Source organism: Oreochromis niloticus, linkage group LG16 (genome assembly GCF_001858045.2).
Source record: "Oreochromis niloticus isolate F11D_XX linkage group LG16, O_niloticus_UMD_NMBU, whole genome shotgun sequence".
Classification (NCBI taxonomy): Eukaryota; Metazoa; Chordata; class Actinopteri; order Cichliformes; family Cichlidae; genus Oreochromis; species Oreochromis niloticus.
Window position 1 is genome coordinate 24852258 of NC_031987.2, and position 21025 is coordinate 24873282.

At 39.2% G+C, this 21025-nt stretch overlaps 2 protein-coding genes across 6 annotated transcripts; both read left to right on the forward strand.

Moving 5' to 3' along the window:
* Positions 1-4419: 4419 nt before the first annotated feature.
* Positions 4420-10683, forward strand: LOC112841650 (myelin-oligodendrocyte glycoprotein). Of its 5 annotated transcripts, none has more exons than XM_025903707.1 (4): positions 4420-5527; positions 5973-6094; positions 8527-8880; positions 9525-10683. In XM_025903707.1, exons 2-4 carry the CDS (start codon positions 6043-6045, stop codon positions 9740-9742), a joined length of 624 nt encoding a protein of 207 aa, XP_025759492.1. In that variant the 5' UTR covers positions 4420-5527; positions 5973-6042; the 3' UTR covers positions 9743-10683. The 5 variants fall into 5 exon arrangements, with proteins under 5 accessions (XP_025759492.1, XP_019201760.1, XP_025759493.1 ...); XM_019346215.2 differs by having other exon boundaries at positions 6001-6094; XM_025903708.1 differs by having other exon boundaries at positions 4420-5256.
* A 7320-nt stretch (positions 10684-18003) lies between these two features.
* LOC109194889 (sodium channel subunit beta-3) lies at positions 18004-20829 on the forward strand. The gene is made up of 3 exons (XM_019346224.2): positions 18004-18159; positions 18862-19215; positions 19622-20829. The coding sequence occupies exons 1-3, from the start codon at positions 18108-18110 to the stop codon at positions 19861-19863; spliced, it is 648 nt and encodes a 215-aa protein (XP_019201769.1). The 5' UTR covers positions 18004-18107; the 3' UTR covers positions 19864-20829.
* Positions 20830-21025: the final 196 nt, after the last annotated feature.

Genomic DNA, 21025 nt, shown 5'->3' on the forward strand with positions numbered 1-21025 from the left:
GCTTACCTCTTTAGTATTTATGGAGCCCTACTTCTTTAAAGGGATAGAAAAGGTGATACAGAGAAGTAAGACGAAAGGACAAGATAGGAGAGCCAGAAGGGGGGAGCCCGATCTGGCTTCCCACACCTCCTCGCTGGATCAGGCTATACGCTCTACTTCCCCACTGCCTCCCAGAAAAGGGGAGAAGAGCAGAATATTTCTTTTCTCTCATGGTTAGCTGACTGCTGTAGCTGCCTAAGTGATGTCAGCCCTTTTAAACCACAGCCAGTGACTGGTCCTCTCAGCAGCAGGGCTCGCAAAATCGCTAGCCCGACGTCCAGGGCTAGCGATTTTTCCAGTCGGGCTACCAAAATCTATCTCAGCCCTGCCCGTCGGGCTATCATAGGAAGGGAAAATATATGTCAATGCTTTTGCATTCTTCGAAATGTAGCTGAGTAATTATGTCATTGGCATCGATGAGCCACTGCCAATATGTGACATATTGAAATCGCGTTTGAATTTGTGCTTGTTTTTTGCTTTCACTTTCACTTTGCGATCGCGCGAACGGTGTGTAGAGAGCGGCAGCACTGATTGGTGAGTGACGATTAATTGCGCACCAATTCCTCTGGCATCATCTTATCACTCATTAGCTTACTATTCAAACGTGACAAGTGAAATCTCCCACAGCAAGCTTAAACATGTGAGAGGTTGATTGCGCAGAGAATCACTGACTGTTATGTAAGTACGTGTGTAAAAGCAGCAGGATTTACGCCAGTATTTTAGTTCTGCTGAGCCAAATAAGACAGGTCAGGGTGAAGAAGGGGCAGCCAATGAAAAACCTACCACAAAACGGAAAAGTTATGACAAATCAGACTATGAGGCAAAAAGAAAGCTCAGCTTTTTTGGTTTCATGGACAAAAGAATTTCTATGGCTGGAATATGACGAGCTAAATAACATGATGTTCTGCCGGGTGTGTCGTGAGTTTCATTTCATTTGAGTCGACAAGCGCCTTTGTAACTGGGACCAGTAATTTTAAGAAAGACCCCATCAGAACCCATGAGAAATGCAAGAAATGCATTATTGTCCAGTCTGCAATATCTTTCCCAGAACAAACAGCAATTGCAAAAAACATACTAAAAATAAACCAAGCACAAGCAGAAGTCCTGAAAAATCTTTCAAAAGCGTACTATGTTGCAAAGAGTGAACTACCATTGTCAAAATTTAGCAGTTTTGCAAACTTCAAAAAGCAAATGTCCTCGATCTTGGTTCCACTTACCTCTTACCCTTGACTTCAGTGGAAATTTCAGATTCAGGATCTGACACAGACTGATTCATGTTCTACACAGTTCTTACAAGTTCATAGAAATTTCTGTTCAATTAGAAACAAGTATTTGAGTTGATGATTGTAATTTTTATACAGTTGTTGTGATTTGTATTTTAACAACTTTCTGATTAATTTTTGTTTCCTTTACAATATTATACTTTAATGTATAATATTGTAAAGGAACAAAACATTAAAAAATTGCTCTCTTTTTATTCGGGCTACTTAAATTTATTTTGGGCTACCAAAAACTGAAGAGTGCCTGCCCGAAGGGCTACCAGAGATTTTGAAATTTTGCGAGCCTTGAGCAGTGTTAGCTAGTTCTCTTATAGCCTGCAGTTGTGCCTGTCCTTTGATCCCAGTCTCTCTAAGCAGTTTTGCTGTTGTACTGACAACAAAGCCCCTGCACTCCACTTCCACCAGGTGCACCTTGATCTTCCAGCCTCTGTCCTCTGCCTCAGCTGCCAAGTTGGCATAGTGCAGCTTCTTACACTCAAATGCTTCCTCCCCTGGTACCGTCAGCTCAATGACATATGCAAGTTTTTGGGAGTTAGACCAAAGGGCGAAGTCTGGTCGCAGAGTAGTTGTTACGATCTCTGTGGGAAAAATTAGCCTCTGATCCAAGTTCACTTGCATCTGCCAATCCCAGATGCAGCTTTCAGTCTGGAGTAATACAGAGGAAGTCGTTTTAGCATGTCCAGAAATGTGATTTTATATAAAGAAACATTGCAGATTTGATGAACTAACATTGATAGTGACTTTGCCAGGCAGCTAAGCAATGTGGACTTTTGGTTTAAAAGTAAAAAATAAGAAATAAAAAACTGTTCTGTGGTTATCAAAAACATAACAATAAACAGCAAATTCAGCCTGGAGCTTCTCACTGAAAATAAACATAATAAAATAAATAGAAAATTCTGAAAAAAATCATAAAAAATGTTTCCGATTGGTGCTTAAAAAAAAGGATTCTGATTGTGTTACTGAATTGTGCAATAACTTGTTTGTTGTTTGTTTGTCATCAGTGTGTGTTTGATGTTGATCCAGGATAATGTGAACCAACAATCCTTGTATCCTCACGAGAGTTTGCACAAAGTCGTATGGTGCTGTTTAATAACAAATGTGTGTTTAGCTCAGTGTCAGTGTCCTTTGCACGAGTGGTCAACTGCTGCTTTGAACTCTTCATCTTGTTTTTTGTAAACGCTGCATACTGGTTTGTTCTGGTTTCTTTCGGTCTGTTGTGTAGTAACTGCTCACCTGCACATCTGCCCTAATTACCAGTATGAGGTTCAGAAATGTCTTGGCCATCAAATTATTAATTAATAATTAATTAATAAAAAAAGAATAAAAACTGAAAAAGGAAACACGGAATGTGTCACAACTTTCTTTCAGATGTGTTTTGTGTCAGTGATCATGTCCCGGAATGAATGGGGAAGTTTGTATGACTCATTACTGTTGATATTGATGTGATATTTTTATGCTTCAGTGGTTACTGAGGGGAGTTTGTGAGCTGTAACAGATGTAACGTTCTCTCTCTTTCTCTTTTTGTTCCCTGCACACATCAGTCACATCAGTGGGTGAAGTCTCTGCACTGTCTCTAAGATGTTGTCACAGATGAGTTGTCTCAACGTCCTCCTGATTACATTTCTAATTCCTGCATCTTCATGTGATTGACACTGAATTGTTTATTTATTTAGTATAATTCAGAGTAATCTTGTAAACTTCTTTATTTTTGTTTATTCCTTTGCACATATAGTCAGACAAAAATAAGCAGTGTGCCTACACACCCGTAACTGTCTGCAGTTCTTTCCAACAATGTGTTGCTGCAGTGAAATGAACAAACAAATCTATCATATCTATCTATAGCTCATCAATCCATTTTTGCACCAGAGGTTGTGTAGTCAGGCATGCTATTACTTGTTGAGCCCATGAAAAAATGTACTAAATCTTGTCTGCCAAACAGTTTGTTCTGCTCTTGTTTGGTGTCATTTATTTGGCCCAGTTAAAGGGAAATAAACAGGCTTTCCAACATTAAATGATTTACTGCCAAGAAGGATTTTTTACAACAAAGAAATAATCAACCAAACACAAAATTCCTTCTTTGCTAACTTTATGTGATGTGAATATTACTAGGGTGACGTACTGTGACACCACAGCTGGGAGGACACACAGTGTCTATCATTAATCTTATTTTGATCTTTAATAATCCTCCTATCTTTGTCTCTAATTGTTGCATCTACAGGTGAGTGAAACATGTTTTTATTTTCACTAACGTTATTTAAAGTAAAGAGTCATTCATTAAACTCAAGTGTTTAATGATGGAACTGCAGATGCTGTTGACACTGCTGCAGATTGTGGGAAGGGATTAGTTGCTTTTGTAATAGCATGTTCAGAGTTTTGTAAATGCAGTGGTGAGGCGATAGCTGATCAAAAAACAAAAAGCAGTGCAGATAATTTGTGTGGAAACCTGTGATTTTCAGGCTTATGTTCAGCTCTCATACAGACTGATCACTGAAAAGTGTGTGCATAACAGGTTAATGACTCCTAAGTGAAATAGTGATCATATTTAAGCAAAAAGCAAAGATGCTGAAACAAAGTCCGAGTGTCACCTGAATAAACAATGTAAGCTGCTGATATTTCAATCTTTGGCTTTTGATGTGTTCTTGAATTGCTGAATGTTGAGAATAAACATTTAAAGACTGAAAGCATTTGCAAACTTCACAGCAGAGAAGTAGTGATGTGGGGGGCGTGTCTTTTTCAATAACTACAATCCCATTAATTATCAAATAGATTGGAAGCTAATGTGATTGTATACCTCTTTATAATTGTTCTTTCCTCAGCTAAATATAGAAAAACACTGGCTTTAAACATCTGTCGTGTCACTCTGTCAAACTTCACGTGACTGCTCTCCAACGAGCACCTTTTTGTTTCTTTTGCTTATTTGCAGAGTAATCATGACTTTCACAGAGATCCAGTCAAAGTCAATCTTTCTAACTGTGGCCTGTATTAGTCAGCAGCCCTGGCACATTACTGCCCTTTATCAAGTTGAAACAAGAAGCTGTAAACTTAAGCCTTGTAGGGAATTCTGATGTAGATGATCAGATTCATACACATGGGCATAAATTTGATGCTCTGAATCCTTCATATTCCTTTTATTTGGTTAATGGTGTTTTTTCACTCTGAAACTGTGGTGCTTATGGGCTTAATGAAAATTTGAATCAGAACAGAATGAACAACATCAGACATGCAGTGAAAGTAAAAGTGAGGAGGTCTATTTTAAATGTTGTTTGCACTGCAGAATGTTTCAAGATGATGTGAAGGATAAAAATAGTGTAGTAGAGTCAGAGGGGTGGATATGCAGCCTGTTTACAACAGCCAAGACAGAAAAACATATGAGCTCAATATATTATATCACTGAATAGCTCAAATAAAGTAAACAGTTCAGTAAATATGGTACAGCAGCTTCTCACCTGTAGCATGTTAGTCCTGTTTCTTTTCAATAAACTGGTCTGATGGTCAGTTTGTAGAACATCAGTGTACCAGAGTCTTTACTCTCTCTGGTTTAGTTCAGCAGAGCTCAGTTCTCTCTGTAGCGCCCCACTCTGATTGGCTGCTGTGCTGAATGTTTCTTTTAATGTCTCTGTTCTGTGTTGTTTCCTCTTTTAGACCAGACAAACATCACAGCTGAGTCTGGGCAGAACATCTCGCTGCCATGTGGAGCTCCAACTAATAATAATCAGGTCTTGGCTGTTCAGTGGAGCAGAGCTGACCTGAAGCAAGAATATGTGCTTTTGTACAGAGATGAGGTTTTTGTTCCAGACAACCAGCATCCAGCTTTTAAGAACTGGATGGATCTGCAGGACAGACAGATGAAGGATGTGTCGCGTCTTCAGGAGAGGAACAAACCACATGATTAGAACCATCAGCCTGAGTGTTGTTTCTCCATGTGAGTCAGCAGAGGGTAGGTTTTGTGATTTCTTTTGGGAAAACCAAGGTTAAGGTTATTTACACGGCATGAAAGGCTGCACATGAAGTCTCAGTTCAAAAATGTTTATTTCTAGAGTCTTGTTTATCGTCACCACCAGCTTTTGTGTCACAATGTGCAACTTTGCAGGGACCCTTTATAAAACCACATGACAAACGTAATGTGTTTGTGAGATGAGGTTATTGAGGTTGCCTCCAGCTCCCCGTGACTCTCCTGCATTAATCAAATCCAGCAGTACTGAGAATAGGTAAAAGGACTAATTTACTCTATAACTGTGGATAGTTTTGCCATCTCTGTCTTACTATTGGCAACCTTGGATACCGATTTACGGTCTACAGAGACCTCTTGTGGACATTGTGAGATATTGCTTTTAATTGTTATTTATTTTATAATTATATAATAATTTATCATATAATTAATTAGAGAAAAGGTTGTCTGCTTCTGTCTTCTGATTCAGTTACAGTTTTCTTTCAGTCAGTCTGCCCAGTTTCGCAAACTATTAGATTGACTGACTCCATCCTTCCCTTCACTGTCTTTGTTTTGAATTGGGGATATTTATGACTCACTCCTGCTGAAATTAATGCAACATTTTATTTATTTATTTACTTCTGTGGTTGCTACAGGGGGATTTATGAGGTTTTATGATACAGTGTTCTGTCTCTCTTTCTGTTTCTCTTCTCTGTGTATAAAAGGTTTCTGTTCCCTGTCAACATCTTTCAGTGTAGGTGAAGCCTCTGCAGTATCTCAAAGCTGTGGACACAGATGGATTCTCTCAAGTTCCTCCTGATTTCATCCCTAATTTCTGCATCTACATGTGAGTGAAACTGAATTTGTTTGTATTTTTATTCTCACAGAACTAAAAAGAAACCTATGAGTAATAAGGGTTAAATAATGGTTAATAAGTATAATTCAGAGTGATCTGTTTAACATGTGAAATGTTCATTTTTGTGTATTATTTGGAGTAGCAGAGCTTGTGGTCAAAAAACTCAGAATATGACTTCCTCTTTTCCTGAATTGCTTTGTATTGATCTTGGATGAAGAGTCTTGAGTCAATACACTGCTGTGTTTGATAGGGAGATAGTGGATGTTGTAGACTACGCATTGCGGGATGGGGATCTCCTTTTGCAGGGGGCGTTTCCAGGATTTGGGAGATTTTTGATCAGAGGAAAATCACCAGTATGGTTAACTGGTGTGGAAACCTTTAGTTTTTAGGTTGACATTCAGCCATAATACAGACTGTTTACTGTTAAGGCAGAAAAAGTTACCTTTACTCTGACTCTAAGTTTTAATGGCCCATCGACATTTCTATTGGCTTGTGAAAAAAGCTTTTATTTTTATATTTTTAAACGTTACTACTGTTTAATTAACACGATATTTTATATTATTTCACTTAAAATCTGTAAAATTTTATGAAAGCTTTAAAATTAATCTGGTGTAGCGGAAGCATCACTTTCACACAAACTGATGCTTAGTCTGGACATGCATATTTCAAATCATTACTCAAATACAGGAGTGTCAAACGCCAGGCCTCAGGGGCCGGTGTCCTGCAGGCTTTAGATGTGTCCTTGATCCAACACAGCTGATTTAAATGGCTAAATTAGCTCCTCAACATGTCTTGAAGTTCTCCAGAGGCTGGTAATGAACTAATCATTTGATTCAGGTGTGATGACCGAGGGTGAGATCTAAAACCTGCAGGACACCGGCTCTCGAGGCCTAGAGTTGCCCACCCCTGCTCTAATAGAACTACACAAAGTAAAAAAAACAAACAATCATATTAATTTTTAAACTTAATTTGTTGCGTTTTATTGTCTTTTTTTGGCAAATAAATGAAACTCAAACCTAATGTGCAGCAAAGTGGAGACACCAAATCTGAACAAAACAGAAGACAATTTTTTCGATTTTTCTTTAAGATAATTTAAGTGCTGTGGTTTAAAGAAACTATCAACCTAAACTATTTATCTTCTGTCCCCTGTAGTAGGCATAAGAATCTGTGTCATCTTATTGAATTGACCACAACTAAGAGCCAGTAAATTCGGATTCTAGTTTATCTGAATGATGCTGTGAACACAGACGTGCTGAAGAGATGAGCATCTGACCTTTTAGGGTTTTTTTTCTCTTAAACCTGGTTGCCTATTTTGAGGTTGAGGTAAACAGAGGGCCATCTGTTTGGTGGTTTAGGGAAATGTTGTCCTTTTTCTCATACTAAAAAACAGTTTCAACCCAGTTTCACTTGGTATTAGTGGTACTTCCCTTCAGAGAGGAGAACCACGCTCTGGTTTGTGCCCCCTTTTTTTCTGTTTGCTATAACCTGAGGACCACCTGTTTTTTGCAGAGTTTGGTGCAGTGTTACTTTTTCACTCAGCATGTGTTTATACACCTCTCTGCATTTAATCCTGAGTTATTATTCATCTCACAGTCTGTTCAATAGCGTGTCTTTTATCCTGTCTTCCTGCCCTCACCCTCAACCGGAATGTTTTCTCCTGTTAAAAGAGAGTTTTTCCTTCCCAATGTCACCAAGTGGTTGCTCATAGGGGGTCGTCTGATTATTGGGGTTCATGTTGAATATTGTAGGATCTGTATTTGGATGTGCTGATGTGCTAACATCCAAATAAGTCACTCAAAAAACCTGGAGCACAGATTGCTTGGATGGTCTCCTCTGCACAGCAGCAATAATAACAATTATGAGATAATTACATTAAAAATGCACCAACAGGACAAAGAAGGTCCACAGGTCTAATTCATGCATCTCCAGTTAGCTGAGGTTAAGTCAGCAGCTAGAAGCTGCACACAGCCATCTTATAACACCTGTTAATTAACCATGTTTCTAATTTTATGTCTTTTTCTTTTAAATTCACCCCCCTGTAAACTGTTACAAAGCTAGAAATATGAACTGAAATTAGCTTTGAACTGAAATAACATTGTAAAGAACAGAAGGACAAAATGCCTCCACAGCGATGTGAGAGACGAATATGTCAGGTCATTGCTGAGAAAGCTCCTGAGTCATACAGTTTACTTAATTTTTCACTTAGTCTTATGGAAACTTTTATTTTCCCAGAACTGCAGACGTTTTACAAGAAGTCAGTTCGCTTACTTGCCTAAAAACATTTCCATCATGATGCATTCACACCCGAGATGTGTGAAACATTAAAAATGTGAAAGGTTATGTTTAACAGCAGCTTCATGAATTAAAAAAAATCAGAGGGCTGAAATTAAACTCATGATTACTGATTATGTTCTTGTCCTCAGCTCTGCAGCAGGATGTTCAGGTGAAGCTTGGAGCTGACGTCACTCTCCAGTGTCAGATTACCACAGATGAAATAATCTCAGTGCTGAAGTGGAGCAGAGCTGACCTGAACACAGACGGCTATGTCTACTTCTACAGGAACAAACGCTCCTATGAAAACTACCAACATCCATCTTTTCATGGCCGAGTAAAGCTGAGGGACCCAGAGATGAAGGATGGAGACGTTTCTCTGATCCTGAAGAACGTCACGTTTAATGACACTGGGATGTATGAGTGTCACGTAGCAGTGAGGAAGTCTGGGAGAAGTAAAAGAGCTCACACTGAGATCAGTCACTTCATCAACCTCACAGTCACAGGTGAGTTTGTGGTGCTCACGCTCAGCTCCCACGTCATTTACAAACCTGAAAACTAAAAATAAAATCAGTTGGCTCCCAGCACCTACAGGAACTGCACAGTCTCTGCACTTGCAACTTGACAAATAAATGAAGAGTACCTCCCATGGTCTCCTCTGCTCACTCCTTCCAGTGTGAATGTGAAGGGCAGTAGCATAGCATGCTGCTAGCACAGATGCTAGATATGCTTTTTTCTGATGAGGAGCTAAAGCTGCTGTAGAGCTGGCTCTTTACTTTCATTGCACAGTCATGTTTTGTACAATAGTATATTGAAATTGTAGTACTGTCCCACATCGGTGCTACAGAAAGACAAGCAAAACATACTAAACAAATGTTACACATACAGAATAAAAATACGCAATTTTCTGCACGTGTATGTGCAGTTAATTAAATTAAGATGTGTTCAGAGATGAAATGTACAATATGTGGAGAAGGTAAGAAAAGATATGCACAAAAATAACATGAGGTATCAGCACTGATTATGGCTGCAGAGTCTGTGACCGCAGCAGCTTAAACACCCAGTGTCTTGGTTTTGTGCACCTGTAGGTTTGCTGCTGCTTTGGTTTCTGACAGATTTTCCGCTGACAGCTGATGTTTTTTTTCTGCAGGTGAAACGCATGAAAACATTAAACTGGTGAAAACAGGAGATGAAAACATGGAGGAGGTGGTAGAAGTGGAGACTAGGACTGATCAGATGGTTGTTCCTGCTGTGTCTGCATCTGCTGCGTCCGCTGTCATTGTTACTACAGCTGGATTTGTGGCAATGTGGAGATTTAAAAGAAAGAAACAGGAGCCCACGGAGGCAGATAACCAGCAGCTGGTCTGAAACGTCGAGGAGTTTCTGGTACAGCACGCTATAATTGTGTGTGATAGCAATCCACAGAGAGGGAGGACAGGTGGGATCAGTTCTGTGGGCGATGTGCTCTCTTCTGAGGAGGAGCGGCGTCTGTGTTTCTAGTTCCCGCCTGACCTCTTCAGAATCAGCTGATTTTTTTTTTTTTTGCACCATAACTTTAGTATATTTACCAAAACTGCACAAAGTTTCTTTGTAGTATTAATTCACCCTGTTTCTCCAGCATTTTTCCCCTGAAGTGCAGAAGATATCCACGTGAAATCTTCAGGGCACAAAAACAAATTTAAAACTGCAACCAAATCAATTTTATACCCACTCAAAGTGACAAATTCTAACAATAACATCTTTATTTTTTTGTTTGTTTTGGCGTTATTGTTCCTGTAACTAGATTCATGTTGTCAGTATCAATATCATGGGCTGTGTCATTGTTCACAGTTACTTGTATTTCCCAGCATAACCTGTGAGCATCTGAGTTTTATTTTCTGTATTTTTATAGTTATAGTTGGGACTCTTTTTCTTTTTCTTTTTGTTTAAGTTTCTGTGGTTATTTTACTGTTGCTGTTGTTTCATGACAACTTCAAGGCACTGAGTTGCTGCTAAGTTTTGCATCATTTTGGGGGGTTTTCTGGTCGCTTTCACTCAGACTTCATGTTCTCAGTTTGAAAGCTTCTTTGTCTTGAGCTTTTCGTACTTTTGAAATCTATTTGAGAGGTTGCTGTTTGTATTTGCATCATGGTGTTTTCCCCCAGCATTCAGTGTGTTTTGTTTCATTATGTCATTTTTGTTATTTTCACTTTCCTTTCATCATTCTCTCACAGCATCTATTTGCCTGTGTGTTTACCTTTGCCCACAGACTCTTGGTGTTCTGGGAAATTTCCAACAATGTGAATACATTTTTGCTTTTTGTTTACTTCTGTCTGTCTCCTTAATTTCTTTATTCTGCAAATCACAATGGTTTCAATGAACTGCACAAACTGAACGCTGATCACACAGAGACACAGAAACACTTTGGTGCTCTGGATGTTTGATCTGTTTCTGATATCTTACTAAAACAAAAATGTCAAATAGTGCACGCTGGATGAACTTTAAAGGCTCCATATGGGAGACAGGGATGATCAAAGGATCATCTTCTAATTGATTATGAGAACTTTCAAACAACGATTCGGTGGAAAGACTATCTCAATAATCTTTACAGCACAACTAACACAGAGGGAGTGTCGTTACTTCCTCCCTGAAGGACGATAGGTTACATTTCAGTTTTTGTCTTAATAAAATTTAAGAAAAAAGGGTTTTTTTTGTTTTTTACAGGAAAAATGTTAAATCTGTTAAGAAAATGCAGAAAAAAAGAAGTCTTGTACTTTTTCAGCAGGTTACAGTCACTACAGTCTGCACATGGTGCACCTGTTTGTTTTGTTGTGATTATTACAGGAAACTTCACAGACAGTTTCTCTCTCCATCACATCAACAATGGATTTCATCTTTCAGCCAGCCATGTGTTAGAAACTCCCAGGTGCTCATGAGCAGAGCAATCTGAGACACTGTAAGATCTATGTTATTTTTCAGTGGCAGGAAAACATGATCACATGATTAATAATCAACTGAATTGTCTCTACATAAATCAAATGCACTCAGAGTATATTTAGAGATGCTTTCAGACATTTTTTAACTCCTTGCCCACTTCCACAGTCATCACTGAACCTTAGTCCTTAGAAATATTCAGTTTCAACCATCGCTCTGCTCTTTAATGCCCTCAAACAATAAAACAGGTTTAATTCTTTTAGTTGTTATTACTTTTTAAACCAATGCAGGATGATCACTGTGTGGCCGAGGACGGTGCAGAGATGTAAAGTAAATCTGCTTCATATTTCCTGTCATGTACATCCTGTTCTGGGGTTAGACTGTCACACTAAACAATGATGTTAGAGTAGGAAATCCCTGCAACTCAAAACTTCAGACTGCTCTAAACACTCAGTTTCAAACTTTTACAGACATGTCCTCAGTGTGAGGCAGAGGAGGACGAGAGATCAAAGAGAAATACTGAAATATGAAATCATCAAATAGAGATGGGCAGGTAGATATAAAGTAAAGCAGCGTGTGTCTCTATTAAACAGCTTCTATAATGTTTTAATGACTAATGGTTGATTCAGTTTTGTTGTTGATCAGCTCTGAAACACATGCTTTTTGTTTTTGTCGTCATATTTACGCTCATGTTTATGACCCCGGCCTCATTATATTATTATTTATTTTCTCCTTCTCCTGGACACAATTGGATCGAGCTGCTGAAAACAAACGTGACTGTTACCCACTTGGACATCTCAGCTTTATTTGCAAGCTGAATTTTAATCCCATCATAGTTTAAACTGGGATATTTAGCAAACTTTGAAGAGTCGGATCAGCAGAACAATGAGGCGGAAATGGCTGCTGGTACATCTGGTCATCTCTGCAGGTGAGTGTTAACCTGTTTTGACTCCAGCAGTGTCACACAAGAGCTTTCTTCATATTTATCATGTAAACATGGCTTTAAACAGATCGCGTGGTCTGCCAGCTGTCACTGCAGATAAGCAGTAACTGACATGGAGGGTGGAGAAACTCTGGAGCGGTTTGTTTTCTTATTAGTTTGCTGGCTTCATAAAACCTGAAAGTTCCATCAGATTCGCTGATAGGAGGTTAAAAACTTCCTGTGCAGGCTTTCCGCGTCTGTCTGTGCGCACTCACATGAAAATCACTCGTTTTCTTTTCCTTTCTCTCTGTGCATAACCTACTGTTGAGACGTCAGAGATCAGCTGAAGAAGCATATGAACACGAATGTCGTAAATAACACGAGAGCTTAGTGCTGCAGGAACCTGATGATAAGCTGTGTCCCAAAACGTCGGCTGCATCCTTCAGAGGCCGCATTTGAAGGCCGATTACATCACAGCCAGGTGATGAAGGCTGTCCCAATTCGTCGACTCCTTCAAATGCGTCCTTCATTTCCCTGAATTTGAAGGATGGGTCAGGTGTGTCCTTCGTGGCCCACCATATCCCAGAATTCATAGCGCGGCCCAGCCACACAGCTATTAAGACGCTACAACACATTAAGAACACCATCCCCACAGACACAGTGGCCAGGGATGCAGAAGAACATCACATCAAGAAGGCCCTGAGCAAATGTGGTTATCCCAGCTGGACTTTTGTCAAAGCGGGAAAGGCTCCAGCCGATCCAGGAGAGAAGGACAACTGCTGCCCAACCGAAAACCTGTAGTGATCCCATATGTGTCAGGAGTATCGGAGCAGTTGAGACGCATTTTTTCTAAACACCGGGCCTCTGTGGCTTTTAAACCCCAAAACACGCTGCGCCAAAAATTGCTCCACCCCAAGGATCGGGTCCCCCGACACAAACAGAGTAACATAGTGTACGCTGTTAAGTGCAGGAGGATTGCCAGGATTTATACATCGGGGAAACCAAACAACCTCTGGCTAAGAGGATGGCACAACACAGAAGAGCTACCTCATCAGGCCAGGACTCTGCAGTCTATTTACACCTACAGGCCAGTGGACACTCTTTCAACGATGAGGATGTACACATCCTGGACAGGGAGGAACGCTGGTTTGAGCGCGGAGTCAAGGAGGCCATTTACGTGAAAAGGGAAAGACCATCTCTGAATCGAGGAGGGGGCCTAAGGGTACATCTTTCGCCATCTTACAACGCTGTGATTGCAGCCATTCCCCAACTCTCTGTGAATGGTACTCATGGCCATTGATCAGTGGGTTTTGGTCAGTGATTGTTGATCAATGGTCATGAGAATTTGCATAATTATGATTAAGGAACTGACCTCACAGCCCATTGTTGCTTCAGTGGGCTGGTTTCAGTCATTATGCAAATGTACTGTTTATAAGGTTTGGGGAAACCTGCAGTCAGCTGAGACTGAAGAAGTCACTTGGATGAGTGACGAAACGTTTCTCCCACAAAACGCTATGTCCAGATGAACAGATTCAACTTTTGGAGATTTACTTTCCTGAATGATTGAGAATGCATCAAGACGTTTCAAAAGTAAGTACTGAATATGATGTCACTTATTTATGTGCGAATGTTTAATAATGAAGAACATTATAACATTACTGTTGGCCACATGTCGGCAAAGTTATGTGACGTTAGTGATGTTTGTATTAACTTGGTTTTAAAGCCTTTACTTTAAAATATACGCCATCCAATAATTGACCTTAATCTTACAGAGAATGTGATGATTTTATGGATAATTAAAGTCAGTCATATATCCACAAACACAACAAGCTGAAAGTCAGTGATGCTGCTCGGTTTGCAGTCCTGAATATGACGGCACAAGCAGGATTCACTGCACTGTTAATGTTAGCTATGTTATATTGCTGCCTCTGTTCGGTGGTGTCGAGCCAAACGGACTTTAACGTGTGTTTGAACGAGCTGACGGTTCACTCGTTAAGCTGAAAGAAAGATGCTTTAATCACAGGAGTCACACATGTGTCCACTGGACCATCTGGAACTCTTCTTGTTTAGCACTCGTAATAACACAAACACTAAATCCTCCTTCTCTTGTGCTGTTTTGTAGCAGTGTGTACACCTGAGACTGTCACCTGTCTGTCTGTCCTGCACTCTCTCTCTGTTTCTTTCTCTCTGATTGTGGAATAAAAGTATGAACATGTATTTATAAGTTACACTTGTGTTTGAATCCTGCAGCTTATCACACATTTGATTTCCATGTGTGACAACTGCAAGTGTCCAGAGTGAGGACAGACTGAGGGACCCACTGCTGCACATCATCTGTGAGGCTTTGCACCCCTGATGATCCACCAGGACAAACTCAGCAGTGTGTGAGGAAGAGGAGGAGGAAGAGCCAGCAGCAGCTGACAGATGGAGAGAATAGACAGACTGTTCCCTGTTTGTGAAGGACTGCTAGGAAAGTTTAAAATAACTAATTATCTGTCCTGAATCAGTCTTATTAGGTAATGTTCAAATAATGTTATCATCCCAGTGTTTTCAGTGTGGGAGAAAGTACTCAGGGCCTTCAAGTTACACACTATGAAAGGCAGCAACAAGTTTAATATTCAGAAACCTAAAGTATGTATCAGCAGCAGAATGGAGCTAAAAATAAATGTTTGTTTCAGTTCTATGAAGCTTTGAGTATTTTGGATTAGTAGCACTGCTGTGTTTGTTGCATCATATTGCTGTAATTGTTTATATGCTTTATATATTCTGAGGTAAGTTGATCTATAGTGTTACATCATATTCTATAAGGATGTTATGTGTTTGTTTACTTTCTGCCCAGTTTGACCCATTTAGCAGAAGTCAGCCTGTTTAAGGCTCTGATATCTATTCTGTATGACTTAAAGCAGTTATGACATGGTCTGAGTTTCTCACCCAATAAAGGAATATTTAATATATCAGTCTACTCTTCATTCTATCAGACAGTTATCACAGCTTGTACATTTTCTTTTTCCACATATATGTAAGCATTGAGCCAAATTTAGTAATGCCAACATATTAAACGAACAATATTTGTCTCTTATATATAATACATCTATATATACTCTGTAAAAGATACTTGTCTGTGAGTGAAGATTTGAGGTGATAGGAAATACAAAGAACTGCAACTTGAATCTTTGACACAAAGTTCAAGTTCACTGCTGTAATTATGATTAATACAATAATAACTTTAATATTGGCCATATTATATTTACATTACCAAAGCGAGATGACTTTAGTCTCATGAACAACATAACCTAATTGTTATTTACTAACTAATCTTAAAATGACTGTTCAGTACAGACATAAAGCCCAACTATCATGTTTTACAGTCTCGTGGTCTCAGCCTCAGATACTCAACTAATCAAAGTGATGTCATAAAAAAATGAATGAACAAAAAAACATTTTTTTTCTCCTTCATTTCTGTCAAACAATGCTGTATGGAACGTTTCTCGCGGTTAGTATCATGGTTGCTAGGCAACCTGAGCAGCGCGAGACGTCCCATTTCAAAAGCCTCTCACTTCCGCACTTCTCGTACATATAATAGCACGCGAACTGCACGTACCCCGAAGCGTGCGGTCGCTGAATTGGGACACAGCTCAGTTCAGTGGGTTTAGGCAGGGCAATATGGCCAAAAATGTTTTCACAATATATATTTGAAAATTTGCAATAACGATATAACTGACCATATAATTGACGTGAGACAAAATACTTTACAACTCCACAAATTTATTAATGCAAAAAACCCCATCAATGTATTTTCACTTAAACAAGCAGCTGTTTTTTTTATGTGCATTAAAGCTGTAAATGGAAATTCCTTGCTGACAGTTTAACCAAAAGGCATTTCCAATAGAAATGGGCTGACATATCCTGAACATAACCATGTAACCAAAAGAAGTTATACACACACACACACAATACGGTAATATTAAGTTAAAGCACAGTATGCATCACTCCCCAACTCCTGACTACGGTAGCCGTAATGCTCCGACAATCCATCAAGCAGTGCGGTTTCGTAGCTTACCAAAGCCATACTAAAACATTTTTGACAGATTTTTGAGCGCCGTGTACCACATAAAATTGGCTCGATTTCAGTAAAGCACAACCAGAATTCATACATAAGGCACACCGGATTATAAGGTGCTCTTTCGATTTTTCAGAAAATTAAAGGATTTTAATTGTGCCTTATTTTCCGAAAAACAGCCCGCTTGCATGTTCTACCAAAAGTTGTGCTTCGGTGGTTATCTGACAGGACCAAAACCAAACCAGTTCCACACCACTGAAGTTGCACCATTTTTACAAACCAATTCTGGTTCATCCGTTTCATTCAATGATCCGCTTTCGCCCTTCTCATTCTCCATCACGCCATGCTTTTTCCGCCATGTGTGTATAAAAACAAAGGCACTGGGCATGCGTGTTTTACCCATATTCTATAGCAAAATTTCATTTTCGTATCACTGCCTAACATTATACTGGTATTACCGTGAATGGTATGATATGGCCCAGCCCTAACGCTGGCTGAAGGAAACGTGGAAATGACTTTCCCCTGTCCCTGGATCTATGTGAAACAGGCCCAGGTGTCACTGATTTAACCCTAGAACACTATCGCTATAAATAGTAACACTATCACTAACGCCGGGTGATTTTTATGTGATATAATATACCCCCAAAAAAGCACTTATCATCAAAATATATCAAAATATGACAACACATGACAAATTAAAGTGGTCTTCTGTTATTTTCAACTGTGCCATGTCTAACAAAATGAAAAAAAAAAGTGTTATGGAAGGACCCTAAACAAAAAAAAAAAAAATCTTCAAAATTACTGAAAAATTTGGAATTCAAGAACAAAAAATTCCTAAACAAAATAATAATGACACTGGAAAGTTGGTCTTTAGTCCACCCATTCCTGGGACATTTGAGACTTCCCTGGGGAAAACACAGTCTCCTCAACACGCGAACAGCTGAAGGAGAGAGAAACAAAAAATATTTTTGAGTGGGTAAAAATGACCACTTCATAAATCACCACTTTGTGATATTTATTCATAACCACTGCACTAAAAAAGGATAACACTCTTACTACCTATTCCTTACATGCAGTCAGTACACGCAGGGTAGTAATGGTGTGGACACACTTCCCATCCTAGCCTGCAGGGCATTAGCACACCTCACTAAGGGACTACTGCTTTCTGCTGCCACTGGTCCTGACTTACCTGCAAGAGTGCCAGTGGTAGGGATGTCGAGCACACTACAGGTCAGGACTCTGAGTTGATCATGCCATAGAAGACGCAAGTTAAACAAACTGACCTGTGTCTTACTCATTAGCTAGACGCTAAGCCTGCGACAGGATGACAACTGTAGTTGACGAGGGACAGTAAATATGGTGAGCCTTAATGTGTTCACCCTTGAAATGCGTCAAGATCGCCTGATTTTATACACTCAGTGGAATCCACTCAAAACCTACTTTACCCTCTATCACTATTGCTGGGTGAAAATCACCCAAACAGATGCCTGTAGGAAAAAGCGGGCTTTGGGGAAACAGCTTTCAAAGACATCAAAGACAGTGCTGAAGCTACGCAAGGACCCATGACACTCAGACAAATGCAACATATTGAAAATCGTGTGAATATATTTGCTCGGGTGAAAATGCCCCAGTGATAGTGTTCTAAGGTTAAAATGATTGGTTATACATATCCTAAAATGTTAAATGAACATTTCTAATTCGTGTTGTGGCAGCTGCAGTTTCTGCGATAAGATTAGGACCAGTCCCCCGCTATATAAAAGGCTTGGTGTTGATGTAGGCTTTCCTCTCTGTCTCACTATCAGGCTGCTGCTACTCCTCTCTCCACCCTCCGCTCACAGATGGCTGCTGTAAGATTGCTCCTGTTTTTGCCTCTAGCATCTATTTCTGCAGGTTAGTCAAACGAACTTACATTTTTAAAATTTCTTCTCAAACCAAAAACTCATGAGTAAAGTGAACAATGTTTATGCTAGCTGAGCTCCATTTAATCCACATGGGAAGTTAATTAGTGCCCAGTTAATGGTTTTGTTTGTAAAGGTTTAAGTGTTGGCTGGAGGATGTTTGCCTCCAACAGACAGTAAGAAATCCTATAATTTCCAGTAATGTTCATTGTGTATGATCACATGAACTGACTCATTAAATTCAATTCAATTCAATTGAATTTTATTTACATAGCGCCAAATCACAACAAAAGTTGCCTCAAGGCGCTTTATATTGTACAGTAGATCGCACAATAATAAGCATGTTAATTTGTCACGTCTTTTTCTCTTATTAGACTTTAATATCATTAAATTATTTTGCCATATACTGGAAGCCTGATATGGTGACCGTGGTTATAATAATCATTGATTCATCAAAGTGTTTGTGTATATCTTGCTGGTTTGAAGGAGTTAATGCACCTCAAGATAACATTTTTAAATTTCTATCACACTTCTTCTTTTGGCTGCTCCCTTTAGGGATCAGCACAGCAGATGCAAATGTCAAATGTGCAGTTTTAACATCAGTTCCATGCATTAAACAGAGATAAAAATGAAATAATAATAATAAACATAGACGCATTAAGCAGAGATAAAAACTGATGATTTTTGTCTTCAGCGCTACAGCTGGGTTTGCAGGCGAAGCTTGGAGATGACGTCACTCTCCAGTGTCAGATTATCACAGATGAAAGGATCTCAGTGCTGAAGTGGAGCAGACCTGACCTGAACACAGACGGCTACGTCTACTTCTACAGGAACAAACGCTTCTATGAAAACTACCAACATCCATCTTTTCATGGCCGAGTGAAGCTGAGGGACCCGGAGATGAAGGATGGAGACGTTTCTGTGATCCTGAAGAACGTCACATTTAATGACACTGGGATTTATAAGTGTCACGTAGCCGTAAGGAACCCTGTGAGAAGTAAAAGAGTTCACACTGAGATCAGTCACTTCATCAACCTCACAGTCACAGGTGAGTTTGTCACCCACAAAAAATGACATTGTCTCATTTACAAGTCAGTTAAAATGTTCTCCACTTATCACGTTAAAATATACATAATGAATAAGTTTAAATTCATCCACAGTCCCACTGCTCACTTCTAGTTTGAGTATGAAATGTGAAGTCGTAGCATGCTGTTAACACAGAGGCTAACAGTGTGTCTGTGGACCGTCAGCAGCCAAGAATTTATCTAACTTAAAAATCTCATTTAAATGTTTCCACACTTTACTAAACCTTTCGCAAACTGCTTTTTATGAACTTTTACCTGCACACACACACACACACACACACACACACACACACACACACACAGCTCTTGGTTCACTGCGTCTTCGGTGTGTGAAGGCTTCTTCTCTGACAGCTGATTTTTCTTCTGCAGGTGAAACACATGAAAATATGCTGGAGAGACACATCGTGGAGAGAGAAGATGGAAGTGGAAACATGTATGACATGCAACAGGCTGGAAATCCGCCTGTCCTCATGTTTGCTGGAGTTACTGCCATCATCATCGCCATCATTGTTCTTCCTGCATTTCTTTTGTTTGTGCTGCTCCTTAAAATCATAAGAAGCAAAAAACTAGCTTTGCCTCCTAATCAGGAAGCTACTGGTCTGAAATGTTAAAGTTTCTTTTTTTTAAAGAAACTTTAAACACTGATATTTACATTCTTGCAACATCAATTCATTTTAGTACATTTTTCAAGTAATCCAAACTAAAAGAAATTCTCTGTTTCAGTTGAGCAATTTTACAGTATTTAGAGGGGGAAAAAATAGAAAAAGAAAAAAGCACTCAACAAGTTGTCTGCAGAGAAGCCATTTGTCTAGATAACATTAACCTTTAAAACTGTTTTTTTTTATGCTAAAAATAGGTTTAGACTTTGTTTGGATCTTACAAAAAAAAGCAATAATGAAGTAAATGAGATTTTCCATGAAACAGAAATGACTGATTCTGTGTCAGAAGTCATCACCAATGATGATCCAGACCTCAGGATTAAAAAGGCACAGTTTTAATGATAAAATGATTTCTGAAGATGTGCCGCTGGCCTTGAAGCTGAAAAGACTTTAACTCAGGATACATTTCAAGTTGCTGAGTTAAATAGCAAACATTTTTTATTAATGAAAAAAAACTGAGCTTTTAAAATGTGTAGTTTGAGTTTCTCCTTTTCTTCTTTAACTACATTTCCCATAGTGAACATCTGAGCTTCAGCCCTTTGTTTCCCTGCCTTCTTTGAACTTTCGCAGTTTCTGTTCTTACATGCTCTGTGTAAATAATTTGATTGGGTGACCAGCATGACTTATAATGCACACGACTGATCTGTGTTTTCGGCCAGATTAAAATATATGGGAATAAGAACCATAAATATGAGAAAAGGTCCACAGAGTGATCGGTAATAGATCTGGGTGCAGATCCAGTCCGTGGTTTGCATATTGGTGATGTGGCATTAGATTTAAAAACAAAAAATACTCAGTGGCTAAACATGAATTCAAACCTCCACACAGGTTTATGTTAAAGGTAAAAACAGATTTGTTTGAAGGTTGATGTGGATTAAAGGAGCTGTATCAGCTCTGCAAGTAGAAAACTGAACAGAACCTTAGTCTTAACGTCCTCATATTAATACAGGAAGTTACTGAACACATGAGACAGAAGCAACATGTTTTCATTATGCTCACCTCAAACAAGCCAACTGATGATGCTCAGGTAACAGCAGTGGACGGAAAAAGGCTGGAATTTGTATTTTTAGTGCTATTTTTCTTGGAATTGTGTGAATTTTCTTAATTTAAATGT